We start from the raw sequence: 19526 nt of genomic DNA, 5'->3' as shown, positions 1-19526 counted from the left end.
GGATCTGCACTCTTTTTTTTTTTTCTCTAGCCATAATCTATGCAGTGTTATTGTCATCTCTCCCCTTCCCCCTTTTCCGGCCCCCAAATACTCAGTAAACCTTCATCATCTTCTCACTTGCTTCACCCATTTGGATAAAGGTAAGTTTTCATTTCATGTGGCAAAATAAAGCCTCACTTTTTAAAGCAGAGACTCTTGGCCCTGGAATTCCGTGTAATCTAAAAATAGTATACTGTGAACTCAGAATGAAGCTGACAACACAAACCTGGCCAAAAAAACAAAAAATCGGACAAGCCAAAGAAAAAAGAATGAATGGAGAAAACCAGACACACTGGCTACTCTATCAGTCAGCAGCCAGGGTAACCCTCCAGAGGTAATTAACTTGCTCTTTAGAAAGATACCTTGATAAAGCAGTGCCATGTACTACTACTAATTTACCTTCCCACAGATTTAATGTGCCTCGTGTGGTCATGGCGCAGCTCCCCCCAGTGCTCTAAAAAAAACACCTCAACGAGGGGCATAGATCCCAGCGCAGGGAGCACGGTTCCCAGCGCTGTGGCACTGTTTACACTGGTGCTTTACAGTGCTGCAACTTGCTGTGCTCAGGGGGGTGGTTTTTCACACCCTGGAGCGAGAAAGTTGCAATGCCATTAATTGCCAGTGTAGACAAGCCCTTTTAGTCAGTAAAAATTAAGACAGCTGTGGTCTAAATAACTGGTTATAGAAAATCATGGGATCATCACTTACTGTGTTTGATTATTAATTACTCAGCACAGCCCGGGTGTTTGATTATATTTTATGCTCCTTAACTGTGGCAATAAAGCTACCTTAATAAAATGTTCACTGTTGCAAATTTAAGCTGAGTTGTAGCTCCATCATGTGGCTAGAATGTAGAAATATTTTCTGGTCTACATACAGTGATGCAGCCTAACAATCGTTGAGAATTGCTCAGCATCCCATAAGAAACAAGGGACTCTTAAAGAGAATTATAATTAGTTCAGCATGCATAATCACTGCAGCAACTTCTACAGGAGATGAGTTTGACCTTCAATGCTTGTAACGGGGAGACTGACTTCAGGCTAACGGAGTACAGTATATATACATACACACATACACCCCTTCTAAAGAAGGAATGATTTATTGTGTGTACTGAGAACAGCTCTCATCTCTGGTAGTAAGATTTTCAGCAAAATCCTAATAAGGGGCTAAAAAGTTTTTTGTGTAGATTTGTTTTATAAACCTGATCAGTCCATACTGTAGACTGATTACCTTTACTGTTCAGCAATAAAAAGTTATTTATTTAGAAAAGCTGGTAATGTAGTAAAACTGCTTTTAATCAGAAATGTATACAGTATTTTAATGTGGTGTTAATCCACTTTTGAGTCAGTTTCATTGCTATGATGAAACATAATGATCTAGAAGGATATATTATCTTCCAACCAGCACGTCTCTTATCTGCATGCTAAAATTGGCCATGAAACAAGACCATAGATTATGTAATGTTGTTACTTTGTATTTCTGAAGGGATCTTTCAAAGTGTGTCAAGGCTCTCTGTTAAAATGCTTCTCAAGAAATCTCTGACCTTATAGCTGTTGTGCCAGTGATCTGTAGATTATAGGCTACATCATTCCCTCCTACAGTGTTTCCCTTTCATTAGGGGAAGGAGTATGTGAGGTAGCAGACTAGATAAGAGCAGATCTGCCAGTGTCATGAGGAAGTTCCGTTACTCTCAGGGCACCCTCTGAGTCCATCAGCCTTGGGAACTTGGCTCACTCCAGAGCTTTACTGTCATTAGTTCTCCATCTTTGTACTACCCTCTTCTTTGGGGCCTGGGAGTAACGAAGTAGTGCATTAAGCGTTCATGCTCAGCCACCTCTAACAGGCCATATCAGTGGCACAGAAACATGCAGTGGAGCATTCATTTACTCTCCACCACCCTTTCACATGTACTAGCCAGTTTTAGCGTTGTAATGGCTCTTTTTCTCTTGGGTGTCTCCAGGACTGGGAACTACAGCAGAGATACAACTTTGCAACTATTCAGAGAGTTTTATCAAGTAAATGTTAAATTACACAACAAAAATACTGAAAATATTATTTTCATGGATTTACTCCTATACTTTGAAATCAAATCATTCTGATTACCATCTTGCTTTCATTCCTTACATCAACTCCGACATAATTTAACATATTGTATCTTGTGAACCACTAATTAGAGATTGTTTTATAATGTCTGATAGGAGTGCAGATGACAGTCACTGAGATCATATTGGAATTCAAGAGTTTGGAAAAAGGAGATGATGATCAGAATCTGATTTTCCCTTTACCATTCCTCTCCCTACCCCAAAGTCCAATCTTCCAATAAAGATTCCTGGCTGTACAATGGTAGAAGGTAGAATGTAATATGTTTCTCATTTAAATTTTATTGATATGACTTTTGCAGTCTTTCCTGAAAGTTAATTAACTTTTTCAACATTTCATTGATTATCAAAAAAACTCTGGTCTCATTTTACATATTCTCAGTAGCTGACAAGGTTCTGGAACATAGTGTGGTTAAAGCCTAGGACTTGGTCTGATTTTTATTCCTAGCTTGGGTACAGACTTCCATTGTGACACTGAGCAAATTGGCTGCTCAGTTCCTTAGTTTTCCTGTCTGCAAGGGAGTATTGTAATGCTAATTTCAGTAATATTTGTAAAGCACTTGGGGAGCCTCAGATAGAGATGCAGGTATTGTTATTCACAACATCAGAATAACCTTTAAGGATATAAACAAGAAAAAGTACCTAGAACATTAAACACTGTAACATTGTATTCTTAATTTCCTTAACGCTCACAGATTCTTTAATACCGTGTTTGCTTGCTAAGATTAACCTACTGAAATTTTCTTATAGGGGAATGGCCATGAGAGAGACTTCATGGATGATCATAGGGTGTATATTATGGATGTGTACAATAGATATATTTATCCAGGGGATGGATTTGCTAAACGTAAGTACTTTTCAAACTGATATGATCTTAAAGTATTAAAAATGTATTTACCACAGAACAGTTGCTTCATTTACCACTGAAGTGCTGCTCACTCTGAGGTAAAATACAGCAACACAAAAATTGATTGATGAACTTAATGTAAAAAAATTCCCTGTGAGGATGTTTGCAAAAAGTTGCAGCAAATATTTGAACTTCAGTGTCTGTCATGGTTCTGATTAGCCATGAGTTGCATAGTATTGGTTCTGGTTCATTGGCTGGCTGGATTGGACCCCAAGTGGTCAAGAGAGAGGGTTAAGAGAAGTCATTTAGTTTATTTTATGTTTCTTTAAAGGAGAAGTCGTAGTTATACTTCTTTCTTTAGCCTAGTCTAACGAAAATGATTTATGGGTCTAGCTATACCAGCAAATCCTCCTAGTGTAGATGCAGTTTATATTGGCAAAAAAGTGTCTTTGCTGGTATAGCTTTTACCAGTTCCATGAGCATAATAATCTATACTGGCAAAAGCATTCATACCAGAATAACTATGGTATTAGTATGCACTAGTGCTTTTGCTGGTAAAATCACACCCCTAAGCAACATTACTATATTGGCAAAAGTTTCTAGTGTAGACTTGGCTGTTGAGGTAAATTTTATTTTTTCAAAGTGTGTCTGCTTTTTAGAGTTAAAAGAGTAACAGTGTGATTTGTTCCATGTGTTTTTCCTATCAAATATATATTGTATGTGTTCCTTCCTGCATTATCACTGCTGGCCTTTCCTGTGGGAGGCTTACCTCAAAGTAATATGATTAGATCAGTGTGCCTGTCTAAGGCTACATCTACACTACCGGGGGGGGGGGGGGGTCGATTTAAGATACGCAAATTCAGCTACGTGAATAGCGTAGCTGAATTCGACGTATCGCAGCCGACTTACCCCGCTGTGAGGACGGCGGCAAAATCGACCTCTGCGGCTTCCCGTCGACGGCGCTTACTCCCACCTCTGCTGGTGGAGTAAGAGCGTCGATTCGGGGATCGATTGTCGCGTCCCAACGGGACGCGATAAATCGATCCCCGAGAGGTCGATTTCTACCCGCCGATTCAGGCGGGTAGTGTAGACCCAGCCTTAGATGCCTATATCTGCAAACTTTATTTTTCATCTTATTTACCAAGTATACTATCCATGGGTGTGTCCTTTTCTTAAGGGCATCTGCCCTAACTTCAATCTGAAAGGAAGTATGTTGTATTGCCACTGATTTGAGATTTCTTCTGCCTGGGTCATTATTCAGTGCCCTAAGGGCATCTGCTTTTTGACGTATGTTCCATTGGATTGAGGCATGTGCATACAATGAAGAGAAACAATAACAATAATCATTATACATTGGCAAAACAGAGTGATATCTCAAAAAGCAACAGAGGGTCCTGTGGCACCTTTAAGACTAACAGAAGTATTGGGAGCATAAGCTTTCGTGGGTAAGAACCTCACTTCTTCAGATGCAAGTGATATCTCAGTCATACTTGTTGTAAAGTGGCAGCAACTAGATGTGAAGAGACAGGTTTACCATTAGCATCATGGGTTTGTTACCACAGAAAGCTGCTGCAGAGGCATTTAATTAAAATATATAATTTAACCTAAACATGTAGGAACTAGGCACACATCTTTAGAGGCCAGAGGTGAGGCACCTGCCCACATAGGCTTAGGCTGCTACTGATATGCTGTAGAATTCTAGGGATGAAACATTATTTCATGGTTGTTCTAACATAGATGATACCACCCTGGCATTTGTGTATGAAATCTCACAAAGGCAAACATTTTGCAAATGAGAAGTTTCATGTCATGACATGATATACAGGAAAAGCTGGATGGGCCACATTTTGAGGGCACAAAAATGCACAAAACCAATTGGGAAAAATAAGTTAAATTATTCATGATACTTTTTGTTAACTCTACTTAGTAGGTCTATATGATATAGGTTTGGACCTATCATAGGCAGATACACTCTGTCAGCCTCTAAGAGTGGTATGGGCCCAGGACCTGAGTCACTAAGACAGGCCTGGGCTTCAGGACCATAAGGCCCAGTGGCCAAAGTCGAAGCAGCTACCCTTCTTCCCAGGGCAGTATGGTCCAATGGCCAGAGTCAGTAGGGCTGTCCAGTGGTGCAGGACAGTAAGGTCTAGTGGCCTCCGGTGGCCCAGTTCACCTCCCCACATGTTGGTAGTGTCTGTGGCGGGTTGGATGGGGTAGGGGCCCAGGCCCACTCTTCTCAACCAGGTCCTGATCCAAGGCCCCAGGGAACTGACATCTCGCTGCTCAGTCTTGGTCACCCGTCACTACCGTACCATTCCCAGGGTCACTTCCTACCCCTTCTTCCAACACAGGGGATCCCTCAGCAATCACTGCCTCATCTCCGTTGTCCTCGGCAGTCGGCTGGGGTTTGGTAGAGGCACAATCCTGGCTGACATCAGCATCTGGTGGCTCCGGCACTCTCCCAGCAGGAGCTTGCAGCACACATCTGCTCTCATCAGAGGTCAGCCCAGACTGACCTGAGCTGCTCCCTCTTATACTGTGGTTCCAGTCGGAGCATGCCCAGCAGGTGTGAGGGGCTGTAGCTTCCTCAGCCCATAGCGTGGGGTTAACCCCCTCCAGTCCAGTGCGGGGCAGGCATATCTCATAACAGGACCCATTCAGATGAGGCAGTTGAAGCACTAGTTGAAACTTCTATGAAGAATAGCATATCATGACCGCTAATGAGAAGTAATGTTTCTTCCAGATGTTATTAGAGCAATTCAACTATGTGCAGCTCGCTGTGCAAAGCAGTGGTTTTGTTTTGGTTTTATTTGGGAATTTCACTACATTTATAATTGACTGACATGTTGATTTTTAAAATGACAAGTTCACCAAAAAGCAATAGAATTCTTCCTGTAATGGTACCTGAAAATTCATTAAGTGTTCATTGATCATCAAGAAAAAAATCTTTAGACTTATTTTAGGTATTCTCAGTAGTGGATGAATTTCTGAAATGTAAGGTGCCAGCATTAGCTGGTCTTGTTAGTAACCCATTCAAGATACCATGCAAAACATCCAAATAGGCTAGACTTGCTATTGATTTAAGGACAACTGTCACTACTTAGAATTTTTTATATGTTTTCATTAGACTAAACATATTTTAACAAATGGTTCATTCAGGATTAGCTAACTCTGCGTAACTAGGGATCATGTTCCCTGCAGAATTGTTATTTATATAAGCCTTTAGAAAATGAGAAACCTCTGAATATCCTGTAAGCATTTTGAAAAGAAATAGAATACTCTCACAACTGTTAGACACTGGGTATTTGGTGTTTCACCATGGGGTTTTCCTTAAGTATGGTGGCCTCTCATAATTAATTAATTGGCTATTTAAATTAAAAGGGAAAAAGCCTAAATTTGGATTGATCTTTTGATTCAGTTTGATAAGCTGCAAATGTCTGTGGCAGGCTTGATTTGTTTACAGTGTCAGAGTGCAGTGTGTACTTTTTTCTTTCTGCTTAATTTTTTTTAATATAACTGTCACTCTGATAAATAGCATACTTGCTTAATTTGGATGATTGACAAGGAACACATGCAATGCAGTACATCTTTCTTTATTTTTCAAATATTTTTCGCCATTGTTTACATGATAGCATACACATTTCAAAGTATTGCATCAAAAATGTTTGTCCAGGGTACATCATGTCTACCAAGAGAAAAATTACTAACAGATGAAGTTAAAACAAAATTGGTCAGTGCATTCCTATACTTATTTATCAAATAGCAATGTTTTCTAATATATGGAGTGTAATTCATTTATAACTTTTCCATGAAAATGGAACATGCTTGTTGATTTTAAATGGCAACCCTTATGTAGTTTTAATAGCTGTATTTAGAAAAAATGGTGTGAATTGTTGTTTGCTACTTTACATTTCCTGCTGTGTGGTCCTTTGTTCAATTCATGCTGCCTCTTTGTTTTATTAACTAAGCATATCAAACTTGCGTTAGTATTCTGTTAACGTTTTGCATGTTGCTTAATTGTAAGACTTTTATGAAATAAGTGTGTGTACAGTACCTAAAAGGTGACAGTCATCCTAGTATAGATGGTCCATTTAAGCATCTACATACAAGTTCAGTTATTTTTAGGCCATGAATATATGCCTCAAACCATGTGGAAGGCATAGGCTCTCTTTGCAATGGAGTGAGTTTCACCCCAAAGCCTCTGAAAATAAAGACAATTGCTAAACTTGTCACACTTCTGTTTCCACTAGGGTTACCATATTTCAGCAAGCAAAAAAGAGGACGGGAGGAGCCCCGCCCTAGCCCCGCCCCTGTCCTGCCCTAGCCCCGCCCCTGCCCCACCCATGCCCCGCCCCCCTCAGAACTCCCAACCCTCCCCCCCCGCTCTTTGTCCCCTGACTGCCCCCCTCCTGGGACCTCTGCCCCTAAGTGCCCCCCAAGACTTCACCCCCTACCTAAGCCTCCCTGCCTCTTGTCCCCTGACTGCCCCCTCCTGAGATCCTCTCCCCAATCTTAACTGGCCACCTAGGACCCTACCCCCTACCTGTGCCCTGATTGCCCCAACCCTTATCCACACCCCCAGACAGAGCCCTGGGACTCCCACACCCCATCCAACCACTCCCCACCCCCTGACAGCCCCCCCCAGAACTCCCGACCCATCTAAACCCCTCTGCTCCCTGTCCCCTGACTGCTCCGATCCCTCTCCCCACCCCTGCCCCCTGACAGCCCCCCCCAAACTCCCAAACACCCCCCCCACTCCTTGTCCCCTGACTGCCCCCTCCTGGGACCCCTGCTCCTAACTGCCCTCCAGAACCCCACCCCCTACCTAAGCCTCCCTGTGCATTGTCCCCTAACTGCCCCCTCCTAAGACCCCCCCCAAACTGCCCCCCAAGACCCTACCCCCTACCTGTACCCTGACTGCCCAAAACCTTACCCACACCTCCCAGAAAGCCCCCCCCGAACTCCCGACCCCCCCCCCTTGACTGCCCCCTCCAGAACCTCCCTGCCCCTTCTCCTGCCCCCTGGCTCCCTTGTCGTTGGCCTTCGGTTCGCCTAAGGGCTGTCTGGGAGCTTGCTGAGTCTGAACCGTTCTCCCAGCACGCTGGCCAGCAGCAGGGGAGGAGCTCCAGCCTGCTGGAGGCGAATGCAGGGAGGGAGGGAGGGAGCTATGCTGCATGGGGGGAGGGGGAAGTGGAGGAGGGACTCTCTCTCGCTGTCGGAGCCACATGTAAGTAGCACCATCCGGCTGCCCTGTTAGCCGCGAGTGCTCTGCATGGGGGGGAGGGAGAGAAGTCCGGACATTAAAAAATTCCCCCCGGACGCTATTTTTAGTTCAAAAATCCGGACATGTCCGGGGGAATCCGGACGAATGGTAACCCTAGTTTCCACCAGGCTTGGTATTTTCTTGCTGAGATGGAAAACCCAAAGAGTCTCAGTCATACCAGCCATACACATCCAATCAGGTGCTTTCCCCCTGCGGGTAGTGCTCTCAGTTCTGCCAATTGAAATGTGACTCATAAAAAGTCAGAGAGAGACAGTGAGGAAGGGGGCAGGGGAGAGAGAAAGCAGGTGTGAGAGAGGAAAGAAGGAAAGGAAACACTTCAGGGACAGATAAGGAAAAGATAGTCTTGTGGCTGATGTAGAAGACTCCAGGTCAGGACCAGGGCCGGCTCCAGGGTTTTGGCCACCCCAAGCAGCCACAAAAAAAAAAAAAAAAAAAGCTGCGATAGCGATCTGCGGCAGCAATTCGGTGGAAGATCCTTCGCTCCTAGTGGGAGTGACGGACCGTCCGCCGAATAGCCGCTGAATAGCTGGACCTGCCACCCCTGTCTGGAGTGGCCGCCCCAAGCACCAGCTTGCCAAGCTGGTGTCTGGAGCCAGCCCTGGTCAGGACCACTGTATTAATTGGTGCTGGAACTAAGGGTGCTGGGGAGTGCTGCTGCTCTCTCTGGCTTGAAGTGGTTTCTGTCATGTACAAGGTTTACAGTTGGGTTCAATGGCTCTCCGTACTCCCACTATACAAATTGTTCCAGCGCCCCTGACTGGGATCCAGTCTCAGTTCTGGTATTAAGTCAATGTATGACTTTAAAACAGTCATGCCACCTCTTTTTGCCTCCATTTCCCTTTTGTAAAATGGGACTATTGATAGCAGCCTACCTTAAGATCCATAGAAGTATTAGCAGCATTAATTTCTTATTAGAGAGAGAGAGAGTTTGAACCAGAAAAATCTTGCATGTTAACACCCCCAAAAATGTCACTTTAGCTACTTTGAACTTGGCAACTATACACAGTAAGCAATTAAACATTGTAATCTTAGGTTGTGTTTGCTGAAGATGAGGACATGGTACCTGAGAGCTGTGGGATATGGGTCCATGATTGTCAGAACTGACATTTAATGGTTTAATCAGAACAACACTTATCTTTCTTTCTCTACTACGTGTTTCTCTCCTCTTTTTAAACTTCATCCAGCTATCGTATTGTTTCCCCTGAACGTGAGCTAAGTATTGTCCATAGTTGTATGCAGGAGGACAGCTGTGCATAATTTTATGAATATTTATGTAACAACAAGAGCAGAAATCATGAAGAATAATATCAAACAAAGGAAGCAGAAGTATGAAAGGAGTAAAAGAAAGATGGAAAGACACAGAACAACTGCAAAGCTGGATGAGGACTGGAATGCAACAATGAGCCTCATGAAGATTATTAGGACAAATTATTATCTATCATTATAATTTTTGTTTATATTCAGTGGATCTAGAAGCCCCAGTGTGTTTTGTACAGTACCTACAGAATAATGAACCACAGTCCCTACACTGAAGGAAGTCTGAAATGGATTTGATTTGTCTATTTGTATTTTAATGTATTTGTAAGTTATTCAAAACTCTCTTTCTGTGCACATAGCTAGGCTATGGAACCTTTTGTGTCCTTTCTCTTATCCTCATCCACCATCCGGCATTTCTTCCAATGCTTTGCTCCACCCATTTGTAGTTATTTGACTTCAATTAGGCCCCACTCTCACAATCAGATCTGCGGGGGCAGACCCATACAGAACCCTGCTGACATCAAAATAATCAATTAGCATGAATTAGTGTTTGCCAACACACCTGATTACAAGATAAGGATATTTGATGGTAAGCAGTTTTGGGCATCGATACAGCACTTTGCACAGAGGGACTCTGATTCTGCTTGTAGCCTCTGGGTGCTGCTGTAATACAAATAAATATTAATAATTTATCTTAATGATCTTTGTCTTACCAGCCTTTCAAGCCAGCACTTGTCCTGCACTGCAATTAAATTTTCTTTACATCTTTCTTTTTCTACTTTCAGGCATTTGTGTCTTTTGTCAGTTTGGTGATATTTTTACTGATTTCCTTCCCAGTTGTTGAATATTTATGGGATAAATATAAATGGAGATTACTTTTATTCAATAATAGTCCCTCTGTATTATGTTCTCTTTTATTCATCATGCCTAATTTTTTTTCTTTTAAATGTAAAAATGTTCCCAGATTGTAGTGTTTAATTTAGCTGCAGCTTTTTTTTTTTGCTAGAGGTGGGGTGGGGGGAAAAGGGGGAAGAAAGGTTGCTAAAATGTTTTTAAGTTAAAATCTTATGAAATTATGTATATTTTCAAAATGTTCATAAATTGTAATCTTTATGCTTTTCATCTTGCTTCTGTCTGAATCTTGCTTTTTCCTTCACAGCATGGTCATTAGTTTCTTTGATTCAGTTTCATTAAACCAATTTTTTTTTAGGAGCCATAAAGCGGAAGGTTGAATTGGACTGGGGTACAGAGGACACAGAATATCTTCAGAAGGTACAGACACATGTGGAAGGGGCATTAAATGAATCGAGGCCAGACATCATAATTTATAACGCTGGAACTGATATCTTGGATGGTGATCCACTGGGAGGTCTTGCTATTTCACCTCAGGTTTGTATAACAATACAATATCTACAGACTTTACTGGGATTTTTTCCCCCCTCAGTGAATACCAGCATCAATGGCTGGATTCACCACAACTTTGCCCCCTTACCTCTGAGACTTTGGAACCTCCCCAGAAGCTAATCACATCCTCCCAGTTGATGGTTCTTTTCTGCTGAAACCTAATATCACGCTATTCCCTGATCTTGAGCTTCTACTCCGTCGTGTCTTGTCTTTCCTCCCTTAGTCCCCAGGAAAGGACAGACATAGCAACTGCAGTTTTGTAAGTTATCTTTTTCTAGCACTTAACTCATTAGCTGTCCTTGTTCTTGGCCCATAGCTTGCAAAACCTTAAGTGCAGGCAATAGGGAAGGAAAAAAAGAATAAGTTGATATGTGTATCAGTCCTTCCTGCTGAATGTTTTCAGATTTCATAGAAATGTAGGGCTGGATGGGACCTCGAGAAGTCATCAAGTCCAGCCCCCTGCTCTGAGTCAGCACCAAGCAAACCTAGGCCCATCCCTGCCAGGTGTTTGTACAACCTGTTCATAAAAACCTCCAATGATGGACATTCCTCAGCCTCCCTGGAAGCCTGTTCCAGAGCTTAAGTACTCTTAGAATTGGAAAGTGTTCCTAATATCTGACCTAAACCACCCTTGCTTAGGGTTACCATATTTTGTGCCTCCAAAAGGAGGACACTCCACGGGGCCCTGGCCCCGCCCCCAGCCCCGCCCCAACTCCGCCCCCTCCCAAAAGTCTCCACCCCCTCCCCTGCTTCCCGTGAACATTTAATTCGCGGGAAGCCTGGGCAGGTAAGGGGGGGTGTGGGGGGAGGAGGTGCGGCCCAGGCTGGCCCCCCCGGCGGCTCCAGCCTGGGTCGGCTCGGGCCCTGGGGTGCCGGCCCTGGCCGACCACCCCCGGCCCGCCCAGCACTGCCGGCCGGCCCCCGGCGGCCCAGCGCACCCCCCCGGCTCCCGGCCCCGGCGGCCCAGCGCACCCCCCCGGCGGCCCGACCCCGCTGCCCAGTGCACCCCCCCCGGCGGCCCGGCTCCCGGCCCGACCCCCCGGCTCCCGGCCCCGCGGCCCAGCACACCCCCCAGCGGCCCGGCTCCCGGCCCGACCCCCCGGCTCCCGGCCCCGCGCACCCCCCCGGCCCCGCGGCCCAGCGCACCCCCCCGCGGACCCCTCCCGGCCCGGCCCCGCGGCCCAGCGCACCCCCCCGGCGGCCCGGCTCCCGGCCCGACCCCCCGGCTCCCGGCCCCGCGCACCCCCCCGGCCCCGCGGCCCAGCGCACCCCCCCGCGGACCCGGCCCGGCTCCCGGCCCGGCCCCGCGGCCCAGCGCACCCCCCCGGCGGCCCGGCTCCCGGCCCGACCCCCCGGCTCCCGGCCCCGCGGCCCAGCGCACCCCCTCGGCGGCGCGGCCCCGGCCCGGCTCCCGGCCCGGCACCGCGCGCCCGGCCCCGCGACCTCGGCCCAGCCCTCCCTCCCGATTTTCCCGGACATGCCCGGCTTTTGGGGGATTTCCCCCCGGACGGGGATTTGAGCCCCCAAAAGCCGGACATGTCCGGGAAAATCCGGACGTATGGTAACCCTACCCTTGCTGCAGATTAAGCCATTTACTACTTGTCCTGTCCTCAGTGGACATGGAGAACAGTTGATCACAGGCCACTTTGTAACAGCCCGTAGCAGTCTTCATCCCTCTCTGCCAGTGCTTCCACAGTCAGCAAGTAAAGAACCTGCAGAAGCTGGTGGGAGAGGATGGGGCCAGGCAATCAACTAACTGCTGCCAGCAATGCTGTGGCTTAGCGTCTGGTACAGTTCCCCTTTTGATCTATGCTTTGTCCTGTATAGGCTGAGGCAGTTCTAAATGTCTGTAGGTCTGCCCTCAATACATCCTTGCTGATAACATGCAACAAATATTGTTTTATATACGTTTGTCTTAGGAAATTTTCTAATGAATCCGATCCTGAGCTCTGAGAAATCAGCTAAAATACTTTAGGATACAGACATTTCAGAAGAAGCTTGAATAATGACATAGCATGCAATGGGGTTGGTGTTTAGTTGTCTGAGTGATGATGCTCATTTTCCATTGTCATCGATGATAGAAGAGAAGCTCAGTATTAATGCTGAATTGATAAATTTGCAAATTGTTAAGCAAGCAAGCAGTCATCAGAATAGTTCTTATTATTAACTATTCTCTGATGTAAATATATGTATATTTCATTTAAAGAAATTCTTCTTGAAATGGGAACCAAGATTAGCAAAGGAGAATTTTAGCTCAAAGTGTTTGGACTCTGGAAAGAATATTTTCTACTTGAAATGTTTGAATTAAACTCCCAGTTGTAAACAAAATACAGATAATATTATGCTTAAAGCACATAAATGAGTATCTGGAGATCTAGGTTCTATTTTTGGCTGTCTGACTTCTTGTGTGATATTGAACAAGCTATTTAATAGTCTTTCTGTGCCTCAGTTTCCCCATATTTAAGATATGGATTATTCCTTTGTGTGAGAACATAAGAACGGCCATACTTGGTCAGACCAAAGGTCCATCTAGCCCAGTATCCTGTCTTCCAACAGTGGCTAATGCCAGGTGCCCCAGAGGGAATGAACAGAACAGGTAATCATCAAGTGAGCCATCCCCTGTCGCCCATTCCCAGCTTCTGGCAAAAAGAGGCTAGGGACACCATCTCTGCCCATCCTGGCTAATAGCCATTGATGGACCTATCCTCCATGAATTTATCTAGTTCTTTTTTGAACCCTGTTATAGTCTTGGCCTTCACAACATCCTCTTGCAAGGAGTTCCACAGGCTGACTGTGTGTTGTGTGAAGAAATACTTCCTTTTGTTTGTTTTAAATCTGCTGCCTATTAATTTCATTTGGTGGCCTCTAGTTCTTGTGTTCTAAGGAGTAAATAACACTTCCTTATTTACTTTCTCCACACCAGTCATGATTTTATAGACCTCTATCATATCCCCCCTTAGTTGTGTCTTTTCCAAGCTGAAAAATCCCAGTCTTATTAATCTCTCCTCATACTGCAGCTGTTCCATACCCCTAATCATTTTTGTTAATGATTAGGTTTAATTCACTCATGTTAGTAAAGCACTTTGACATCCTTGGATGGAAAATACTCTAGCCGTGCAAAGATTGTTGTTCCTTTTTAGATTTCTGTGAATCACAGAATCATAGCTATTCGGTTATCTAGCCCATCCTTCTGCAAGTTCAGAATTTTTCGTTATAGTATATTTTTCTACATCTGAGTCCAGTCTGTTCTAAAATGTACAATTTGCTGAAGCTTCTACTATTTCACTTAAGAATCTGCTACACAGGAGTTGTTGCTGATGTTCATCCTAAATGTTTAATCTTCATTTCATTTCACTATTCCTAGTTAAACCCTTTGTCCTTGTACAGTACAATTTAAACAAACAAACAAAAAATCTTTAGACAGATTTTAAAAAATAGTTAAAATAGCCACATTTAAATATTCATTTTCACCCTTTTTTCATTTTTCTAATTTTTCCCCCGGTATTTTTCCCTGATGCATTTATAAGGGATCTTCTTATTTTTCTTAACCCCTTTGTCTTGCACAGACTCATTTTATATCTGTTTGGCTGCTTCTTTCCTCACGGTTGTGATTTTCAATATTCTTGTTTAGTTCCTTTCCCCTTCTCTATTTATAGTAATTTTTTAACCTTTTGATTTCTGAACAGTCCATTGTGAAGCTACATTTCTTACTTTTATTATTGTCTTGGAGAGGAGTTGTAGTGGGTTTTATTATGTGTCTTTTAGGATTGTCCTTACTTTGTCCATACATGTGGATTTTAATATGTTTTCTCATTAAGTAATTCTGTATTCCCTTTTCCTTCAAAGGGAAGGTTGCTTGAACCTAATAAACTTTACTTCTCTGTTGCATGTAGTAAAGAATGGGTATTCTTTACTGTGCTGAGTTCAGTGACAGTATAGAAGCTCTTGATTACTAGTCTGTCCTATTATTCTCATGTTTTAGAACGTTCCCCTCTGTTAGTAAGAAATAGATCTGGAGTGGTGCTCTCATTGGATTCTCTACTGTCAGGATCATGAAGTACCCCATTCAACTGCACAGTACATAGATAGGTTCTTATAGTAGTAATATTATACCCTTTTTAAAGGACGAGGCAAGCTGATCTTGTGGTTAAGACACAGGACTTGGACTCGAGATCTGGGTTGAGTTCCTGGTTCTACTAGGAATGTCTTATGTGATCATGGGCAAGTCACTTGATCCTAAGCATGCTGAAGTTAAGTATGTGCTTGCATGCCTTTCTGAATCAGGGCTATTATGTCTTATAGTCTCAGTTCTCTATCTGTAAAATGGGGATAATGCTTCATTTTTCCACCCCTTTTCTGTGATGTATAGGTTTTCTGTGTAAGAACTATCTTATTATGAGTCTGTACACTACCTAGCACAATGGGGCTCCAATCTGTTGTGACCTCTCCTCACCACTGTAATACAAATAATAAATAGTCTTTGAAAAGTTTGTGTATAGAAAGCCAAAGCATACTGTTTGATACACTACTAGAGGGATATTTAAATAATTTAAATAATTATTTAACAGATTTTCATTGTATTCCTATTAGAAAATCAAACATATAGATCACATAATGGTAATTTCTTATGTATATAAGGCCATAAAAGTATAAGCTACAGGCTACAAATCCATACCAGTAAAAATAAAACTAAGTGACATTCATATCATTTCACTTTGTTTTTCGTTTTTGTAAATATTCAGGGAATTGTTAAAAGAGATGAAGTGGTATTCAGGGCTGCCAGAAGCCACAGAATTCCTATCTTGATGGTGACATCTGGAGGATATCAGAAGAGGACAGCACGGATAATTGCTGATTCCATTCTTAATTTGCACAACCAGGGGCTTATTGACAAGGAGCTAGCAACCAGTGAAGCTAAAAACCCCAAGGTAGAACTGATGATTAGAGAATCTATTTTAGATTTAACTAACCTGTCATTGCAGTAAGACAGTACTGTTTTAGAAAGAAAATTCACTAATTGTATAGTGTTTATATATAGGAACAAAAAGTCTCCCCAGCTCTGTCAGGGTTAATATAATATAACATGAGAGAAAGATTTATTTGCCTATAAAACATTAACAAAGTAGAGATACTAGCTAGTCCCAGAATGATGCAAGTGTCTAACTTGCTTCTGAAGCACTCTTGAGTAGCTATGGTATGAAAGGCAGCAGATCTTTGAGAATTAATTTAGAGATATACTCAAGGGCAGTGTATTTTTGTTTATAATATATCGTATAACTAGCTTTAATTGTTTCTCTAATTTTTATGGAAAGTCTACTGTGTTATTGAAAGGGTTGTACGGGTAGGCTCTAAAGACTGTCCCAGGCCACTTAGTAATGGTGCAGTTGTTTCAGTAGATGGGAGGAGGGAAATTTTAAGCCCAGAATAGAACAATTTGAATGAGAGGGCTTCTCAATAATTGCAAGGACAATAAAAATGCAAATTGAATTGTTTTTGTGCTGTACCTATATTTTCTGGATTTTGATAGTACATTTTGGAAATGTACATAAGTAGATGAGATAAAGACTAGCTGAGAAAGAGAGGAACAGACAAGAGAGGTGTGAAGGGTAATGTGACAGTTGTGACAATGCATGTAGTTTGAGCAGAATTTTCCACAATATCCTAGTAACGCAAATTGTGCACTTTGGCACATTTTATTGTAACATTAGAGAACCATGTTGATCCAAACAATTGTCAGAAATATATCCTCCATTCAATAATTCATAATACTTCTCTGTATATTTATTATTCCTGTAATAATAATGAGGATCGTGCAACGCTATTTGGTAAATGTTCTGCTCTAAGTTCAGCACCTCTGGTTAATCTGACATCAGCAGATAATTCAAAATGTTAAAGAATCACAATCTCTCACATTTACATGCACTGGAAATCTTTCCAAAAAAATAAGTGAATTTAGAATTCAGTACAATAGTGATCAAGCATTTATTATCCAAAAATAAAAATTACCGAGTGATCATTTGAAAATCAGGGGTGATAATTTGAATTAATTTTTGAGTTTCCCCTCTTACTATCTATATTACTATCAGATTATTTTTATTAATAAATTGTTTAGCTACATCCTTTGCAATAAGTATGGACACTGCTGTCAGCCTTTTCTGTCAAGAAAAGATAAAAATAATTTTGCATTATTTTTAATTATTTTCTAGCCCATGTTTAAGTTTGGTACTGGGAAGTAGTTAACAAAACTATATCCATTTGTATGTCGATTAAACCATTCCTAATGCATTTGTAAAAAGAGAGATGGAAAATAGATTAAACATTACTGGATGTTGCAAATTATTGGAATTAAAGGAATGATATTTTAGTTTTTAAAATGAAGGGATAGAGAGATAGTTGTGCAATTCATCTCTAGTTATTGATTCAGTGCTAATGTTTGTATAAAAGTTCTTATGAGTAATACTGAGAAAAATGGTCAATTGTTTGACTTCTTAAACCATACCATCTTATAAAGTAAATGAATTAGTTTATATTTTACTCCCTTTTCTCATACTGACTAAAATCTTCTTCTCTAAACAAACTACAAATTTGAATAAGAAATGTTCACGTCCTATAATATGCAAATGAGGACCAAGGGATTGGTTCTTCAACTCTGTTTCCTGTCTCTTTAAAAATAAGGGCTTTAACAAAAGAGTGGTGAATAGTCAACATTTTTGCATCCTCAGACAGTCAATAAAGAACTTTAATTTTAAAAAATGATGTAATTTGAAAAGGTTACCTCTGAGGCATCTCTAAGAGTTACACCATGGTTTTCAGAAGTACAGCGGCCCTCTTAACATTATTATTGGATAGTGTAATAGTAGGCAGTGGGTTTTTGTTCTATTAGTCTTGCACTTTTCACTTACTCAAAGATTTGGCAGTAGACATAGCAGTAAGATACTGTCACTGATAGTAAACAAAATCACATACTAATTCAGAGGTAAATATACTGTGAAATATCTAAATAAGGCTTACTTTATTACTGAGATATATTAACTACAAAATCTTGAAATTGGGCTTTCTTGGAATGCCATGAATTGTCAACAAAATAATTTATTCAGTGGAGAATTGGGTGCACCTATTAAATGTAAAGAATTTGATCTTTGTATTAAATACAGTCTATGCCATAGGATCATAGTTTTCTAAGTAGTATAAATATTTTGGAGAAGCCATTTTTCTTTGCCTTCTAAATGTTCACTTATATAGTGCTGGTTTCATGACATGAGTAGGGTTTTTGTCTTCACATGAAGGATGTCAACTTTTTTCTCTTAGTGATAGAATCAGCATGTAAAGTACTTAAGTAATGTTTAGTTGTAATTGAAATACTTACCTCAGTTAACACTAGTTCTCAGACTCTTGAGTCTGCTAGTTATAGAAAATTGTACAACTCGCTATAAATATTTGCTTTAAAATCTATTTGGCACACTGCACTAACGTTGAGTTACAACAATGTTATTAAAAAGCACTTTTAAAATTCTTACTGTAAGAATATTCAAAGTACTATTAAAATGTTGAGATTTATTTTTACTGATGTATTACTTAAAAATGTTCCTATACTTTCTTATAATTTTTATAAAATTACAGATTACATTTGTATCAAGCTAAACCTCTGTAATAGTGCCATATGGTCTTTTCAAAACGTGTTCTGTTTGTGTTTAATATATTTATATTACTCTCTTGGTAGAAATTAAAATGATGTTGAATAATGTTGACTGACTTTTCCTCCTGTACTCTTCTTTCTTTTCCCTTCCCCTTTTCACATTTAGTATATAACGGAAATCTCAGCAAAATAAACTCAGTATCAGCCTTAAGGAAGTTTGGAAGTTAATTTCATCACCATGCTTTAAAAATCAAAAGGAAATAGCTTAGGGTGAGATTTTCAAAAGAGGAAAGGGTGAGCCTGCAGGGAAGCCATACCCATAATGATGTAGTCCCATTCAGTGTACCTAAATCACTTAGATCTTAGACATGTAGCACACTCTTGATCTATCCAAATCTTTGGGTACTTACCTTTCATGTAAACAGCACACAAATAACTTTTTCTCCATAAGCAGTCCCTTTGACCATAGTGGAACTACTAACAAGAGTAATGTTCTCAAATGCATAAATATTGACTTCTGAAATAGAGTAGTCTAGTCTGAGAATCATATACCTGATCCTGCAAACACTAACGCATGTGCTTAACTTTACATGGATGACACATCCCATTATACTGTGCCCAAGTGTTTGCAGGATTGGTCCCATAGTTAGCCCACAGCAAACACTCATTGGCATTTTGGCATTTTTACTACTAGCTTTCAAAAATGGAAGCAGTATGTTTTCTCTCTCATATCTTAGAAAACCCCTAATGGAATGTATTTGGTAGAACCACCGAACTGCTGTGAGAGAGGTCAAGATTTAAAGGCATTTTTTCATTAATGTGGAAGAAAATGATGTTAAATGGTCTTGTGGCTAAGCCACAGGATGAAATTTAGTTGATTCTGGGGCAGAGTCTACCACTGACTTTCTGTGTGACCTAAACAAGTCACTTAATTGTTATGGCCCAAAGGTATTTAGGCAC

The 19526-nt window shown here is 41.6% G+C and overlaps 1 protein-coding gene across 3 annotated transcripts in view; it reads left to right on the top strand.

Moving 5' to 3' along the window:
* The window catches only part of HDAC11 (histone deacetylase 11), a 71566-nt gene extending 52887 nt beyond the window's left edge, over positions 1 to 18679 (top strand). For all 3 annotated transcript variants that reach the window (XM_054033912.1, XM_054033913.1, XM_054033914.1), the window contains exons 10-12: positions 2889 to 2985; positions 10737 to 10915; positions 15673 to 18679. In XM_054033912.1, the coding sequence (XP_053889887.1) occupies positions 2889 to 2985; positions 10737 to 10915; positions 15673 to 15915 (519 nt within the window). In that variant the 3' untranslated portion in view covers positions 15916 to 18679. The remainder of the gene's footprint in view (positions 1 to 2888; positions 2986 to 10736; positions 10916 to 15672) is intronic.
* Positions 18680 to 19526: the final 847 nt, after the last annotated feature.

This window comes from Malaclemys terrapin, chromosome 7, assembly GCF_027887155.1.
Source record: "Malaclemys terrapin pileata isolate rMalTer1 chromosome 7, rMalTer1.hap1, whole genome shotgun sequence".
NCBI lineage: Eukaryota > Metazoa > Chordata > Testudines > Emydidae > Malaclemys > Malaclemys terrapin.
This window is presented reverse-complemented; position numbering and strand designations above follow the sequence as displayed.